The sequence below is a fragment of the Anopheles arabiensis genome, chromosome 3 (genome assembly GCF_016920715.1).
Source record: "Anopheles arabiensis isolate DONGOLA chromosome 3, AaraD3, whole genome shotgun sequence".
Taxonomy (NCBI): domain Eukaryota; kingdom Metazoa; phylum Arthropoda; class Insecta; order Diptera; family Culicidae; genus Anopheles; species Anopheles arabiensis.
The window spans coordinates 72,010,638-72,028,090 of record NC_053518.1 but is presented as its reverse complement, the minus strand read 5'-3'; the positions used below and the strand labels follow the sequence as shown (position 1 = coordinate 72,028,090).

At 48.2% G+C, this 17,453-nt stretch overlaps 1 protein-coding gene across 2 annotated transcripts in view; it reads left to right on the top strand.

Annotated features, from left to right (window-relative positions):
• The window catches only part of LOC120901385 (espin-like), a 63,545-nt gene that overhangs the window by 6,577 nt on the left and 39,515 nt on the right, over positions 1-17,453 (top strand). For both annotated transcript variants that reach the window (XM_040309293.1, XM_040309294.1), the window contains exons 3-4: positions 13,896-13,941; positions 15,953-16,079. In XM_040309293.1, coding sequence (XP_040165227.1) covers positions 13,896-13,941; positions 15,953-16,079 — 173 coding nt within the window. The remainder of the gene's footprint in view (positions 1-13,895; positions 13,942-15,952; positions 16,080-17,453) is intronic.

Sequence of the window (17,453 nt, the reverse complement as noted above, 5' to 3'; positions counted from 1 at the left end):
TAGCGCGACGTTGATTCGCATCGTGCGTAAAATGATTGGCACTAATAGATAATGGAACACTGCGCCAGCCAGCTCCCCCGATGCTCGGGACAGCACCAGTTGTTCCGGTTATGATTTTATTCCCCTAAACGCTCTCTCCGCTTCTTCCCGCTCAGACCGCCAAACTCTTCCTGGCAGATAAGAAAATTGGCCCCAAACCGTATCGGCCTCGGGAAAGTGCGTAGCAAAGTTTTGTGGCCACAACCCTCGTGGCGCTAGTAGTGTAACCACCCTTCCTCACAGCCAGTTGAAGAGGTTCCCCTCCCGACCTCCGTTTCCACTTCCGCTTCGTGCATCGCCCCGACTCGTGTTCGAGTGGCGCGAGGATAAGGGCGCCCCCTCCCCAGATAAGATCGGGGCGCTGTTCGAACGCGAATCACACACCAACCATTTGCAGCCTGCCCGATGTTTGCAAGACCTGTGCTGCTAATCTGGATTTACTTTGTAGCGCGCACAAACTTCGAGAAGAAGTGCGCTCGTAGTTGAGAGGGTGGTGGCCCATTATCTAAAGCATCTGAAATGTGTAACAATTGCTTGCGGGAGGGATTTGGCAAAACAAAAACCATCCATGTGAATGGGAAACCACTGCGCCAATGTTGGATTTCACCTTTAAGCTTCTCCAAATGTCAAATCTGAGTCTCAGCCAAGCATTTAAAGCCATCCTCCACAAAAATAGTCATCAAATGTCTGCTTTGCCTTGCGCTAACGCGCCTTTCATTTCATTCCCCGTTGAGCGGGTTTGTGACTTTTTGTGTGTCTGTGTCGGCGCGTAAATCAACTTCCTCTTCCGGTGCAACGGTGTGCGGGGCCGGTGTCCCGTCATAGCGTAAATGGGTGCTGCAGGCGCGAGTGCAGTGTCCGGTCGGGTCCCCCTTCTTCCGACTAGACGACACACGAGACACGAAAACAATTGCAGCCATTCTGGTGAAGCTGACCAGCGGTTTCATCATACTATTTTTTGTGGCAGTGTTTTATGGTTTTTGTTGTGTGTTGTTGCTTACCGTTACCCCCGTCAATCAATGACCGGCCCCGGTGACTACGGGTCAAATTGCTCAACTTAACACCAAGAGTGTCCCTTCGCTACCTCGAACTTCACTCCTCTAATGCCGTCCCTAAACAAACCACCGTTCGGCCGACATTGAGGGATGGGTGACGGGATGAGCGGGGCTAGTGAAGTGTACTGCACAGTTGTGCTTTTCTGATGCAACGCACCAAAGGTTGACGATGGTAAACGCATATGCCAGGCGTGTCAAACATTTGAAGTTTGCGTAGAACTTTGGATGAGTGAGAAATCAATGTTGATTGGGTATATTTTTGCCTTGAGTTTTTATTTAAATTATTTAATCAAAAATGCTGCACGGCATGTCTGTTAAAGTCTTCAAAATCGTAATATTCAAATTTCAGTTAGGAAAATCTATTTCCTAACGGATCATGAATTGACAAATTTTGAAACAAGTTGGAGAGATTTTGAGCGCGCGCGACTACGTTCAACTAGTAGAAGAATTCTTTATAGGGTTGAATAGAGTAAACCTCTTGATAATTTATGTTTCAACTGCGGCTGAGCAAATCCACAGTCGAGTTTGACATAACTGACGTAAATGATTTCGTTTTTGCACGCGCCATCGAGGACGGTGAAGAAACTGCAGCACCCGCTGGAGTGTACGTGCGTTTTTTCTTCTTCTGCTGCGTGTGTGTGATTGTTAACTGCCCGGTAGAACTTCGGTATCCGTGGTACACCGTGCGGCTTCGGGTTGTACGCAGGCAGCTGTGATGCGAGCGGCGTGACTCATCCGCCGAGTGACTGTCAGCGCGAAGATGATGGTTCCAATGCACTATTTCAGCCAATACGCGCGGATGCATTGTGTTCAGTGACCGGCGATGGCAACCATTGGCGCCCTCGGGCCCAGACTGACGGCGGCACGGGATTAAGGCCGCCCCACAAACCGATATGCTCCTTTCGCCCTTTCTGGTGTGAGACCCGAGCGCCCGCGTACATGATCATTGGCGGATCATCGTTGCCTCCGTGTTTGCGACACATTCGGAAGTTAGTATCGTTTTGGCAAGTCAACCGCACAGTAGTGTTTGGAGGTATCGCCGTGGATTAGAGCCATTTGTCGCAAGAAGTTCGTCGTTTGCAGCTGCAGCTAGGTTCGTCACGGACCAGTTCGTTCTACTATTGACCGTTCAGACCTCAGGGGAAGATGGAGCTGCGCTTACTCGGCGCTGCGATCACAGTGGTCAGAGTGGTGCGGATCAGTAAACGTTCGATCGTACTGAGGTATGTGGTCTATGTTCTCCGAAAGAAAAAAAAAACGGTACCCATAATAATGTCAACCCAACGGGGGTAGTAGCGCTCCATTCATGTCCAACACACATCTCCAATTCCATGCGTTGCGTCCCTTTCACTCTCCCTTTCACTTTCCGGGCGTCCGGCGTGTCGTAGATCCGTTGCCCGCGGGATTTATGTGCACTCCACACTCCACGGTAGCGCACGTTGAATCGGCATTACCAACCCAACACGCGACGTGAGCAGAACATAAACAACAGTGGCAACACTTGGCACGATTTGTGAAGAGTGCCGGTGTGGTCTGAAAAAAAGGGGAAGAGAGTGGATCCCCGCCGTGGGGATAGCACGCAATGAAATGCGGAGCGACAAAGTGGTTCACCGCTTGCGCAGGTTTGGTCCTTCGAACCGGATTCTGTGTACGATGAGTAGTCGGCACACACTCTTTTGTGTGTAAGGGCGAACGATTCCGAGCTTTGTCGGCATGCGAGCGTGCTCACTTACGGATCGTGAGATAGCGTGCGGCTCATCCTTGATCGAATCACGAAGATCACGCCCTTGCGGGCCCTAATGGACTGGCTGGGCTGGGCTTGGGCTTTACAATGGACGGGGTTACGAACACTTCCCGGGCAAGGTCATGAGAAAGGGCACCACCAATAACGGTGCGTCTCAGAAGGTTAGAGAGAAAGAGAACCACACAAGCTGTGATTTTCGAATTCGGTCATCAGGATCTTCCATATCAACAGCTCTGTGCCGTCGAACAGCTCGGGACGGGTAACGACGAACGCCGGAGGGTTACGGAATAGCCTACGCCATGGGTGCAACAACCGTGCACCGTTGCGCTGTCCTAATTTTGTTTTTGATAGGGCTTTATCAGGGAAAGAGGCACACACTATTCTTACGACAGAGCAAATGTGTTTTGGAGTGTATCTGCGGCACGCGGTTCCCATCCACCCCCTCCTAGCCCTAGCCCTAGGCTCTTATCGACACACGATTTGTCACACGGCGTGCTGTGTGCAGGTGTTGGTGGGATTTGAGTGTTGTGTATTGATTGTTTTTACTTCGCGCCCTACTCAACTCTTCCCCTCCGTAAACCGCTCTTATTCCAGTGTATGTGTGTGTGTGTGTGTGCAATGCTCGCGATGTTGTTGAGATAAGAAAGTGGCCGAGGGTTGAACTAAATCGTTTCGCGTGGGGCCGGGGAGAGAAAAAAAAACACACACACAACAAGGGTGCGGGTTGTTGGGTCGAGATTCAACAGCCCCAACAGTTTGGGGGACAAGTCAAACAAAACAGTCAAGTGCGCGGCCAGTGCAAGGGCCAAACTAGGTTTACAGAAACTATCACCGCACATTCCTCATGTGGGTTTGGGCGCTCGATGCGCGCACTGATATGCTTCTGGAGCTGTGTTGCAGTGTGTTGGCTCGGTTGTCAACTGGCCGTGTTTTATAGCAATGGGTTGATCTATTTATGATCATAATTTTATGGTACTCTCGTTCGCGCTCGTTCTGTGTGTGCTGGGCGGCACTTGGAAACGATTCCTTTGTTGTTCAAGGAAAGTGTCGTAGCGCCTCTTGGCGTGTTTGTTGGCAAACAATTGGAAATGAAGTTACAGTGACACCTGGATAAGGGAAATTCCTATTAGAGATAACACTCGTAAAGCTAGAAGGTGAAGAAGGTCCCGGAACATTTATTCTGGGGAAGATCTCGATTGTTGTGAAAAAGCTTTTTCTGTCTCTAACCCAAATTTCTATAAACCTCCTCGTACAGATTGAAGAATCTAAAATGCTCTTTGTAGCATGAAACTAAGCGTGAATTCTTATCTTTCTTGATACGTTCTCTAATATCTAGATTTAATCATAGTACAAACTTTCATTGGTTACGAAATGACGCTGCGTCCATTGTGTAAACTCGCTCTCAAAGAATGGAAATCAATGTTTTATCGCTAGTAACTCATCGTTGTGCTAATAACAATCCGTCATTCTCTGAGTGTGTGTGTGTGTGTGTATGTGGGCGTTTGTGTATTCTAATTACACAAAAAAAGCAATCGCCTGTTGAGAGTATTAACCCGCTCGGTTGGCTCTGCCGGCGCGCTCGCTTCTCCGTGTCGGTAGTCAGCCAGCTGGAATGTTGGGCAATAACAGTTTTACTACTTTGACTGTTTTGCTAATGCGCATAATGTGTAGTAGTAGTAGCAGCAGCAAGCAGCACGGACGACGTTTTTGCCGTATGCTTGCCAGGAGGTGTTGGCGATGAGAAGCGAAAAACAAACGCACAACACTCTCGCCAACGACTACATAGCATCCAATGCCCCGTCCGAACGGCACGGGAACCCAATAGAGCATTTGTGAACCGAACCGGAACAACACTTTAGTTTGTGGAGGGCGAAACAAAGGGAAGAAGAGGTAGGATGGAAATCACGATGCACACCCGCGGACAGCAACTATTCAGCCGTGAGGCGCCTTGGTGTTAATTTATTGATATGTGAATAATTTACTAATACATTCCATTGCTGGCGACGCTGGCGGGCGAAAGACCGACCCATGCGCCGTTCCCGTCGGCGTCGAACCATCCCGGAGATGAGAATGATGATGATGATGATGGACACTAAACGTCTCGGGCTCTTAAAAGCCTGATATATGTGCTACCGCACACACACACGCACGCACGGTACGGGCACTTCGAAAACGGGTGATTTGTAGGAAGAATTTCCAGCATCCAGCCGGAGTTGACTCAGCGCCAACCCCCAGCAGGCTTTAAATTGACATTCTTTCATCTTCCTCATGACGTCATGTTCGGGAGGGGGTGTTGCGATTGGGAAGTTAATGATTCGATTAATGCCTGCGAAACGGAGGGGCGGCTCGAACAGTTTCTTATCTTTATTTCAACGTATAACACACTGCTAAACAGTTGTGGACAAGGGACTTCACTTCATGGAGCACGTGTTAGCAATTAACAGCATAATAACGAACCGCCAAAATTTCTCCTCCGATAACCATTTTCGCGCTTACACACGCGGGGAAGGGACGAGAATAGGCAAAAACAGCAACCGCTACACAACACAGCACTGTGTTTTGAAGGTTCTCGATACCAAAAGACCGCCGCCGGATCATGAATATTCATTTGCGGAGTTGCGGAGGACATGGAGACACCTCTATGGTTGGGTCCGTTTAGGGTCTTTTTTCGATTCTCCGCTGGCCGTGGGGAGGAAGTCGTCATTAGGAGCCAACAAAAAATGGCTGGCTGTGGTGGTCCCTAATCATCGGCGAGATAATCAGATTGTTTATAGGAGTGTGTTTTATATTTCGCGGCCTAACCCGGACCCCGTGTCGGGGGCCTCGGACATCTGTTTCGCATCTAGGGAAAAGGAAGTGATTTCACACCTCACACGTTCCGTTTCGTTATCAGATTGTTCCGCCACCCTAGCCCTGGGCGAATGCTGTGTTAATTGGTGTGTGGTTTAAGGAGTTGCAGCAGTTAAGAAGAGGTGCGAAGAAGGCAAATGTGTTACATTAAGTGTCAACAAAAAAAAATGCGATGAAAACATTTTAAAAAAACTAAACGAATCGTGAACATGTTTACCCACGAAACTATCACTTTGAGATTTGTTTAACAAAAAAAAAAAAAAGCAAATTCCATTACAGAGTTGCGAATTTGTCTAACATGGCAAACGAGTTTTGATCATGCAGGGTTTTCCATGTGAAGGAGTGTAAAAAAATAATAATCTTGAAATCTAGCTGTTTTATAATGGACATTCCACAAAAGCCTGAATGAATTAGGACTGCTCATTAACAAATCTCCCGTAAACAATAAAAGTAAAGAAACAGCATGCGCAAAAAAGAATCACTGAATTCCATCATCTTTGTTTTACGAGCTTGCGAGGCGTTCATGTTCCCCACATGTCAACCACCATGCAAACGACGACATAGGACATCGGTAGTTTTGGAAAGAACACGAGCTTTTACCGTTTCGCGAGGACGGCAAACAAATGGCATAGACATTGGCTTACTTTGCATACTGCTCGTTGGCGGAGTTTTGAAGACGGGAGAATTTATGCTTCAGCGATCCTGTTCCGTCAGCCCGAACAATCTCATAAACAACCACTTTCCTTGACCAGGTCAGGTGGTTGTTGCTGTTGCGAAATGATATTCGTACATGTTGCTCGGGATTTTTTTTCATTTCTGTTTCTTTCTGCTCGCACAAAGTTTTGTTTTATTGCTTTGTGCTGTTCACGGGGCTGTAAAAACATCTGTCTAAAAGAGGCATTTAATCAAAAAACATCCACCAGCACACAGAAACCAATCGGCAAACGATCAACCGACAGCACCATCCAATGCTCGCGATGATATACGGTCGTACGCAAATGAGTGGCAGAATAGCAGTGGAAATGTCAAAGCAACGGGTTGGGCGGCTGATAAGCGGATCGGTTTAGAGGGGAAGAAGACTAATTTACGATACCGGGCCGACAGTTTCGATTTCAATTTGGGATCAGAGTTTTGTTTTTTTCTTGTTTCCTTGTCGCTGCTTTTGTTGCGGTTCCCCTTGCGACGGTCTTTTCGCGGGCTCATCAAATCATTAGATAAGTGAGATGCGCTAATGAGCGTGCGATATCGTCGGTGGGTCCAAAAGACGCTGAAGGTGTAACGCAAAACAAGAAACGGAGGAAGTATTAACGATTTGAAACAATGCTACAAAGCAATAGAAAAACCAACACAGGACAGCAACCTGGCTAACCTTCAGGTAAGCAGGATTGACAGGAGTGTGATAGCGGAACATAATATATGTACCGTATTATTGACACAACTATATCTAGGATTATCTATCCTACCTTGGCGGTTACTATCCAGGGGTGAATTGTTTTGAATTATTGCTGGTTTTCTGGTTATCATTTAAGGGATTTTTAAACACGTATTTAACACAACTCCAAGCCCCAAAACAAACAACAAACACGCCCATTAAAATGATTGACCCACATTACTGGCCTGCCGGTAATCAGTAGCCGGTAATGGTGGTCCAGTAGTCCGGCGTACCGTATTAGCATATTCAGCAAAACGGAATATCAATTTCGTCTGTTAGCCTTCGAAAGGGTTAGCACGTTTGGGGAAGCGACAAAAATGTAAACACCGAAATGAGCAACAATATGCGAGCGAGATCTACATTGAAATGTGTTCACCGTAGGGTATCGTTCGACAAATAACAAAAAAAAAAAAGAATATAAATATTCGAAGAATACTAAACCTCATTGGATAAATGTGTCCCCCTTGCGAGGCCCAACGCATTTTTTCACATGGTGAAATATTTGCATACCACCACCCGCACGGGAAACCCCCGCAGCAGCGGTTATTGGAATTTGATCGTTGTGAGTGAGAGCGAACAGAGAGGGAGAAGAGAGAAACAGACACACACACACACGCGGAAGGCTGCAAAAAAGGGGCTAATACGATCGAGCGCAAGAAGGTGCGATAGGCAGTCCGCCGAGCGCCGATGTGTGGTGTGGAGATCGACATTGAGACATTAGAGCGCGGCAGGAAGGTGACAGATGAAAGACGGGTTAGGGGGAAGTTGCGGGCTTCGATCCGTGGGGGGTGCCGAGAGCTGTCGAGAGAGCTCCCTGCGTGCGTGCGCGCGCGGTTGTTTGCCAGGCAGTAGCCACAGACCACCAGCCGTGGCGTTGATTAGTCGCACGAGTTTTAATGCAACCCGAGCGACGGGGCGAGCTCCACAGCAAGGGGGCAGCAGGGAACCGCGGATACCTAAACCGAAATGTTTGTTTTGACAGGCTTTATGATTTGCCGAAACATTTGCATTCATGTTCCATTCCGAAACCCTTGCCGGCTGGTCTGCTGCTGCTACTGGCTGGCCCGCGGTGGACCTTCCAGAAGCTGTACGGGCGTCGCTCCCAGGTTGCGCGGTGATCACGCGTTCGCCGAAGCCGTCGATCGTCAGCTTTTTATTGAAATCGTTTCTTAATGTTATGCCCCGGCGCGTGTGCGCGCCGGGACCCCACCGTGGTGGCAAATCGGTGGCAAACCGAGGGCCTCGGACGCTGATATGCATATGCGGTGTCGGTGTATCGGGCAGAGCCTGCACGACGGAATCGAGTATCGATTCCAACGCTGCCTGATGCACGTTTTGAGATATTGCGTAAAACTCGACGACGACGGTCTTCGTGGGAACCGCGAGCAGAGTACCAGTGCTGATATATTGTGGCTTATTATATTGCGCTATAAATTTTTAATTCAAGCTATCTAAGCGTCTGGTCTGGGCGCAGTTTCAAATAACATTAGTGTGTTTTATTGGATGCAATTGGAACTGGATCTTATCGTTGGGAAGCAGATGTTGGCGAATCATTGTAGTTATTATTCTCGATGAGCTAGGTTTATTAGTGGGGTAATTAATGATCTAAACTAGCTTTTATGGATCGTTTACGTATGGAGATCGACATTTGGCGAATGACATTTGTGTCAACACTTCATACCAGAATCCACATCAGTCTATTGTATGTTTATTTGTTTATTGTTGAAATGGTTAGCTCTTGTATGATTGAATTCTTTTACTGAAAATCGATTAACTTAACGATGTTTTGCAATTTTATAAAAGTTTTATAGCCCTTTCTGAGTGCGACAAAAGCAAAGTAACGATTTTGAAGTTATTAAAATGCTTATACTTCTTCTTCTTTGGCACAACAACCGTTGTCGGTCAAGGCCTGCCTTGTACCAACTCTAGTGAAGTGAGCTTTTGGCTTTCAGTGACTTACTGTTACCATAGCAGGATAGTTAGTCCTACGTATGGGGGCACGGTCTATTCGGGGCTTGAACCCATGACTATAAATACTTATACACTATCTTATAAATCTAATATGGTGGGAAACTACTGGAAAATACTGCCCGTTTAATGATTGCTTCTCTGACATGGTGCTCAATAGTTCTCCAAAACATGTCAAACTGCCAGTAAAGTATAGAAATTGTAATGTTGATATGTGTTTTACCAGTTTTCCTTCATTTGAGGGTTATGAAGCAGCTCAGCTCCGAAAATTGAAACACGGTAACTTAGGACGTAAAACCATTCAAAAACTATTTTTTCAAAGGCTCTCGTACATCAAAAAACAGCTAGCTTTGAAATGTTATGGTCAATTGTGTACGTTTAAATAAAAAACACTAGCACACAAGAAATTTTCACCATAAGAGCGTTCTTATCGTGCTCTTGATAATGTAACATTACGCATGACGCTACAGCGTGCACTTATAGTATTGACGCGTTGTTGTTTTGAGCAGAGAGAACTGCGGCTCAACGGCAATGAGCAAACGGTCTGAAGCACCCGTACCGTTTAGCAGTTGGCATAATTCTAAGTTTTCGATACGCTGATAAAATAATGGCGATAAACGGGTGCCCCGAGTGAGCGGGCAGCAAGCATAGTGGCTAGTATGGGTGGCCCGTTCGTTCGCATAAGCATAAGGTGGCCGACGACCCCTGCCATAACACGCCCCAGAGACGACGACAGAACAGAACGGTTGGCTGCGTGCAAAATCCATTTCGGGCGATGTGGTGCGAAGGGCCAACATGCGCCTACTGTCGCCTCCCAGAACGTCCCGATAAGGTTCTTCTGGGTGCAGGCGAAAGAGAGGGCGGGATGATGGTCCAAAGCAATTGCCCATCCGCATGCTAAACACCATCAGATATTAATAATTGGAAGTTCCCCCCGATGGGACAGGGCACACACACACACCCGGTGCGTTCTGTCCAAGGCCGGGGTGGCTGATGCAAGCGCCACACCGGTAGCAGCCCATCAGGCCGAGTCGAGGCTGGTGAGATGATCAGCACTGATGGGCAAAGGCTATTGGCGATGCTGAGATTGGAAGCGATTGGCGTTGGAGTCATGGGGCACGGGGCACGGATTGGCGCAAGGGATAGGTTTATGCCCGCTGTCGACGGGTGGTCCGTTTGCTCGTTTGGCGGAAATTAACTTGAGCGGTTTTGAGCGGTAGCAACGATATAAGGCGAACAGCGAGCACAGCATGTACTGCTACTACTACTACTGCTACTACTGTTGCCGTTCACTCGACTCCGTTGGCACACATGGCGCATAGTGTGTAGCAGCCACAGCAGTAGCACCTTGGACGCGCGCAGAAGGGAACATTGGGTTTGCCTCTCGACGGGGGTTTAATTAACGGCGGCAGTGCAAACGATAAGTGCACACTACGCGGGCACAGCAGCAGCAGCGCCAGCCCCGATCACGCTCCGTACGTGTCCGTTTTTTCGCACTCTCTCCCTCTATCTCTATCTCTTTCTTGCTCGTTGATCTCTCTCTCTCTTTCTCTTTCACTACTCGACCTACACCTGGCTTCCCGGTTGGGAATGAATGCCCTGTACACAACAACACGACATTGTAAACGGAGTTTTATCAGTAGTAAATTAATAATTTTTCCAGCAAAACGATTGGGCACTACTACTGCCAACACGGCCCTACCACCACCACCACCACGATAGTGCTGCTACACACAGTAACTGCTGCTACTATCGGCTGACGCCGTGCTTAGGTCGCAAACAGCAACCGGTCAGTGGAACGACGCAGAAACAGGCGGCGAAGGGGCACTACAGTGCACTACCGGCCTGTGGTGACGAGATTAGAAAGTTCTTCCGCGCGTGCGTGTTTTGCTTGCTTGCTTGGTTATCGATGGAATGTTCCTCGTATTACAGCAGCATCCTCTACCGCCGCCCGCCGGTGTGTGATAAGCCGTATCGCCTCTTTGCCATTCCAATTAACCGTTCGGAAGGACATTATCACGCAGCTGATTGAAAAGCAAAGGGTTCAAGGAGCGATGTTTGTTTAGTCGAATTTGTTTGGAGGTCGTGTTTTTTTTTGGTCGTTGTTGTCACTCTTGTTTCGCTATTTAACCTTTGTGTGATCTTTCCATCTTCAGACTGCGTGCCGCTCAGATCTTCACTCGCGCGATTACGAGCGTCTCTTGCAGCATTGGCTTGGACACAATTTCTCGGGACAAATGTACCTTCTTCGGGTATATTTTTAAAGTCTACTTATTGGGCGCATTGCTACGAAAGAGACTAAAATGCTGCTTGTCGGCTTTAGCATAACATGGCTTTAAGAATACTGCGTGCTTTAGTATTGAATTTGATCAGTATGCGCTTTGACATAACAATATTCAAAACTGCCACTCAACAGACGATGAAAACTCATCTTCTCATTACACACACACTTTCAGCTAAACACAATCTTTCCCCTCTATTAGCAGATCCTCGTGTGTGGTCAAACAATCATATCACCTCTTTGACGCCCAAATAACCAAATCATGCGTGCGCTGAAAATACGTTCACCACTGTATCTGCGCACAAGTCGCTCGCTCGCTCATCCTCTTGAACGATTGCTCGGTTTGAATCGGTTCGGTTTGGTTTTGATTTAGCTGGTAGTGCAAACTGCGACGGTGGCTACCTGTTGTCTCCGTTTGCAGCCACACTCCTCGACCATGCCCACCATGCCGATCATATATACCGGATTGATTGGTCACAACCGTCAACGATCAGGCTTGACTTTGAGTGAGCCCCCCCCCATTGCTCCTATTCCACAGGCCAATGCAACAGGCCCAGAGGGGAACGGGAAGATCTTCAAACCGACATTCTTGAGTGATTCCGACCGCTCCAGCAATCGGGTTTCTCGGTATGGCACGGGTCTTGGAGTTGGATTTGAGTGTGTGTGTGTTTTTTTTACGACAGACAGTTTGAAGATGCGGAACTGTCACGGGATGGGACATTCTTCACAGCGGATCAAGCAGCAGCCGTAGCTCTTATCTCGCTCCCTCCCCGGTGGTGAAGGGGGACATGCGAACGCGTGCTAGAGTGGTTACGGAGCTTAGTTATATCATCCTGAAAATGGGCATAAACCGGCATCGAACCGGGAAACTGTTCTCCCCACCCCGGGACCGAGCCGTTATCGCGTGATTGTTAACATTTTTTTTTCTCCTCTCCTCACTCTATCTTCTGCTGCTACTGCTGCTTGGAAAGCTCAGAAAACGAGCGGCTGAACCTTGAAAGGCCGCCCCGGGTTGGTGGCATGCTAATTTAATTAATCCTTTACGTTTTTTTGCGTGGAAAGGGTTTTGCCCGTCGTCGGGTCAATTGGCTTCCCGCTGGTGTTATGGCGCAGCCATTACTCCCCTGCGAAGGATAAGTCGCCGGTGGTTGTGCATATGGATCCACCTGGATGCTGCAGGATGGCTTTTCGCTCGTTTGCCATTTTGTGTGCCACAGGCAGACTGCCCTTTTTCGGCAAGCGGGTCCACTGCACACGCGGACCTGCGGGATCACAATCAGCAGCTGGGGGAACGACCCATGCGGGCACGGGGCTTTCGACCGCACCGCTTTTACGGCCTTTCCGCGGATGCCTCGGGTTTTGCTTGCTACAGCTCAATTAATCCGCTGCACCACGCAGCTGGGTGAACTGATTTGCGTGTTGCAGATGCTGCTGAGATACACTCGAGCGGATTGATGCTTTCGTGGATCGTTGGCAAGCTATGAAAACGGAAATGGGTTTTTGTTTAGCAGTTCTAATTATTGTAGAAAAGAAAATACGAGAAAGAAGCATTTAATAGCGACAGATTGGAAACAGGAAGGCTATAACGTTTTAATTACTGCTCATTCCAGAAGCTTATCAATCCATCGTGCTTCGCATACGGACGCACACAATTAGGGACCGGGTGAACCGGCAGCGTGATGGGCACTGTTTCAGGTCAGACAAACGCTCACTCTCTCTCTCACACACACACACACGAACCTGGAGAGGATATGACACATTGCGCCGAGGGTGCGCGAGTTCAATTAATTAAATCGTTAACGGCTTGCATCGACTTCCCGTGCAGTGGTTTTCGCATCCCTAGGGCACTGTGTGAGCTTTTGCCAAAAAGTTTATTGTTTTCAATGTGATTTTTGTTTTCTCCTGCTACAAAGTTGGGTGGGCGGGATGAAAGAAATGCTAATTGGCCGCGTGCATATTTTAACCATTTTTGCTGTGCAATGGAGGAAAAGAAATGTTCAATCCCGCTGGGGGTTGGCAGTATTCATTCAACTCCATTCATTTTATCACACCATGGGTAGACAGGGTGAGTGTGTTGCAGCAGAGGGAGAAATAATGTTTGCTCTCCATGTTATTGTATCGATAATAATAATGTTGGGCTGCCCCGCGGTGTTAACTGAGGTGGAAAAATCATTTAGAAATTTTAATCAAGACATTACATGCTGGAACCGTTTCTTTGGTCGCCCTTCTTCTTCTTCTTTTTCCTTTTTTATGTTGTTGGCCGATTTTAAAACGAGCTCTTTAAGTGCAAACAAGCATTTTGAGAGGCTATTTCGCTACCCTGCCCCCCTTATTCCCTCCATTCATCATACATTACAATGTCCTTCGCAGGACATCAAGCGGGCGACCATTTTTAAGTGGCCGGAGTGGTACCACTCTCAGCGATTACCGTCCACCAAGGGGGACGGGGGAATGATGGAAAAGTGAGCATCATTATACTAATTTCAGTCCTTTTTCTTTCTCTCTCTCTCTTCCTTCTTTTCACAGGGTATCACAGCTAACCGTCTATGCCAAGATTTTGTGCCTCCTGATGGTAAGTGTAGCATCGAGTGGAGAGCAGTCCAAAAACAGTAAAAAAAAGAAAGAAACACACAGATAGCACAAATTAAAACACCACTTCAAACCACCATCGTTTCCCTCCCGACTCTTGTGATTGTTTGGCGGAGACTGACTGACTGGCTGACTTTTGCTGACTGCTGCTTGCTCCTTAATCGCTCTTATTGTGACACACATTAAACAACACTGGAAAGCCTTTGCCAACCTTTTCCCCAACCTTGATGGGATTTTGCATCGTCCTCCCCCCCCCCCCTGTTTCTTCTTTCGGTTGCTGTCATCGCCCTTCACTGCCGTGGTCGAGTGTGTGCGATGTGGGAAGGCTTCTAACATTAGTCGACTTGTTGTGCTGAACAGCCTGCTGGAATGTGGCATCGGAAACAATCTCATCCGCTCTTGTCCCCCGCAATCACACCCCAACGTGCACACTCGTGCACTTGTCTTTTGGAGACGTTTCCTCCATAATAAGGCGCCGTCATCCTGTCTCCTGTCTGTGCTGTACGCTCGCGTCCTGTGGACAGATGTCGCTCCCGGTGGTGACGACCACTGACAGAGCCTGTCACTTGCCCCCGTTGACACGTCGTTGTAATTTTGGCGTAATTTGAAGATGGCCACACCAACAGCACGCACCGGTGGGCAAACAATACACTCCGCCTACGCGTGGCCGTGTCGCAGAGGAGCCGTTTTCAAATCGCCACTTCTGAAAGCACCTTACTCCCCGCCCGTGTGGGCGTGGGAGACCCCCACCCCACTGATAACAACGTTCACAATCAGAGCTTCCAAGCGCACGCTCTCCTGGAAGAGCTGTGGCGGTAGTGGAACGTGCTGGGGCTGTGGCCGATTGATTGCCGTAAACGATAGTGGGGGAGCCCGCTACTATCAGCCCGCTCGCATCGCATGATGGGCGACCCCGTTCCGCCACGTCCCACATCCCTAATGTCCTACCGTCGCCCGCACCTGACAAGTGATTGCTGCATGTTGATCGAGCGCGTCTATCTCTATCGAAACCCCTAACCTAGCCCATAGTTCCTTCCGTCCGACGGGCCGCGACTCGACTCAATTTACTGAAATAGATACCCCCGGACGCAGGGGAGGTTTTGTTTGTTTCCCAATTTTCCTCCCGAGCGCGATGTAAAACTAGTCCGAACCCGATTACCCGGCCCTTTTGCCGACGTGTGACAGACATCGGACAGGCATGTTGAGCGACGAGCGAGCTACTTGTCGTAGTTTTGAGGTGTTGTGTTGTTGGTAGTTTCTGCCCACTCCAGGGGGGAAAAAAGCAGGAGGTTTGTTTAACTATATTTGCAGCTTTCATCATCCAACTGTATCGACCTGTGGTGTTGTGGCCGTGTGTCCGATCAAACCACTCGGACGCGTGCACTATCTCAAAGTCTCCCTTTTGTACAGGTGTCTGTGTGTGTGTGTGTGTGTGATGACATGCAACGCCACGCATGAACCAGATAGTCAATTGTCACTATCGCGCGCACGGGGTAATTGAGCGAAGGGCAAATAGGGGTGTTATTTTCAATTATTGTTAACCGCTTTTCGCGCCTATTGACCCTTGTGATCAGCGACGGTGTGCTGCGGAGGTTCTGTTCATCACCCATTAGCAGCAATCAATGGTGGCCACGATCGATTGCGATCCGACGATCGGGGAAGGGTGCAAATTTGCATTTACACTAGTTTGCATTGGAATTGTGGAATTGTGTTACAACAATTTTTGAAGAACCTTCAACATTTGAGCGTTGGGCTTTGGGGGAAATTTTCCATTCCACAACACTCGGAGAAAGTTCGTCAAAGCTCGTTTAATTATCGGTAGTTGTTGTACTACCCCTTGTAAGATGTCCAATAGGTTGACGAAAGCAGACAGCTAGACAGTTCAGACAATTTCCCGTTCGATCGTACCTGTCCGTGGTTTTCAGTGGCGCTCGCGAGCAACTCATAAAAAACGCATTGTTTTATTTATTTCTTGTTCTCCCAACCACTTCCAGACATTATTCAGTGCAGGAGCATCAACGGGGAACGACCAACATCTGCAATCAGCGTGCAATCTAAAGTTTCTACGTGCCAAAAACGGTTCCGTGTTCGCCGACGACAACTTGGAGAATGGTCAACCACGTAAGTGTTTAAGCGTTTTTTTGTATCTAACGATTACTTCGTCCAAAATCCATCCCATTTCCGATGCAGCTATTATGCTAATGCTACCGTTCCGTCCACAAGTGGATGAAAATGAGCTTGACGTTTTATGCCCGACCCTGTGTCATAATATTGATCCCAGCTTAATACGGTCGACCTCGTGCGATCGTTGCCAATTCTATGTACAATCAAAACCAGCAGCGAGCGAGTGAAAATCTCCCCAAAAAATTGACTCCTTTTGTGATACTCCCCTTAAGCTGCAAACCAGTTCTCGGGCTCCCTTTATGGCAGTTGTAAAACCGTAAAAATCGTCACGACTCGCGCATTCAAATCCCCAAAACAGGGGAGCCTTGCATCGCAAAAATGCTGCGCTCAGCTGATTCGGGGCAGCTCATGAATGCTTCCGCGATGTTCGTTAAGAATTGAAGATCGTAAAGAACTGAAAGACTCGTAAAACCACAACACACACACACACACACAAACGGATGAAGACGAGGGTGGTGCAGACACAGGAGAGGAATTCCTGGGATTTCCAATTTTGTTTCCGCCGTGCGGCGAAGGCTCGCAGTTTGCTGAAGTCCTTTTTGCTCAGGTGGCTTTTAATTATCCCTACAAATCTTGAAACTGAATGAGGTTCCGTGTGGAGGCAATTGTGTGGAAAATGGGCGAAATTATAATCTCACGCGTCAGAATCAGCGACCAGTGGGATGTTCGGGAAGATGCAAGAAGTATGCGAGGAGAAGTTCGAGATGAATTTATTTTGGGTGTTTCGCTTTTTTGACTGCCCAGTGTAGCAATAATATCCCTCAGCAAACACACACTCGATGATCCTCTTCGTGCGTTTAAGGCAGTCGCCCCGTGACTCAGGCCCCTGTGGCTGTGTGTATCCTGATGCACTTCATTGGAGAGGGTACGGTGGCGTCTTCGAAGAAAAAACATGCTCTCCGAGCAAACGCCCTGAGCCCGTGCTATTATTATCGAAAATTGATTTCTGCTGAGCGCAGAGCCGGCACAGATTATAGGTCGACTTCCTTTTCATTTGTGGTCTTTTTGTTGTATCCATTTGCTTCTACGCCGGCGGTCCTGCTTGCCGATACCGTACCGCCTGGGCATCGATTTAGCAGAACACGCGACTAACTGCTTTGGCGCACAACGGGATCTTCTAATGTTGAATTTAGGCTCGGCTCTATTTTCGATAGCCCTTTTACAAATGTCCGCATCAAACCGAACCTCAAACAGACGGAAAGGTGAGCAATTCGATTAAAGAAGGAAAGTGTGGATGAGCCTGCACGTGATGCCGTAAAGCGGGAAGTAAAGCGATTAGCGTACAGTCTCAGCACACACCTCAATTCGGGT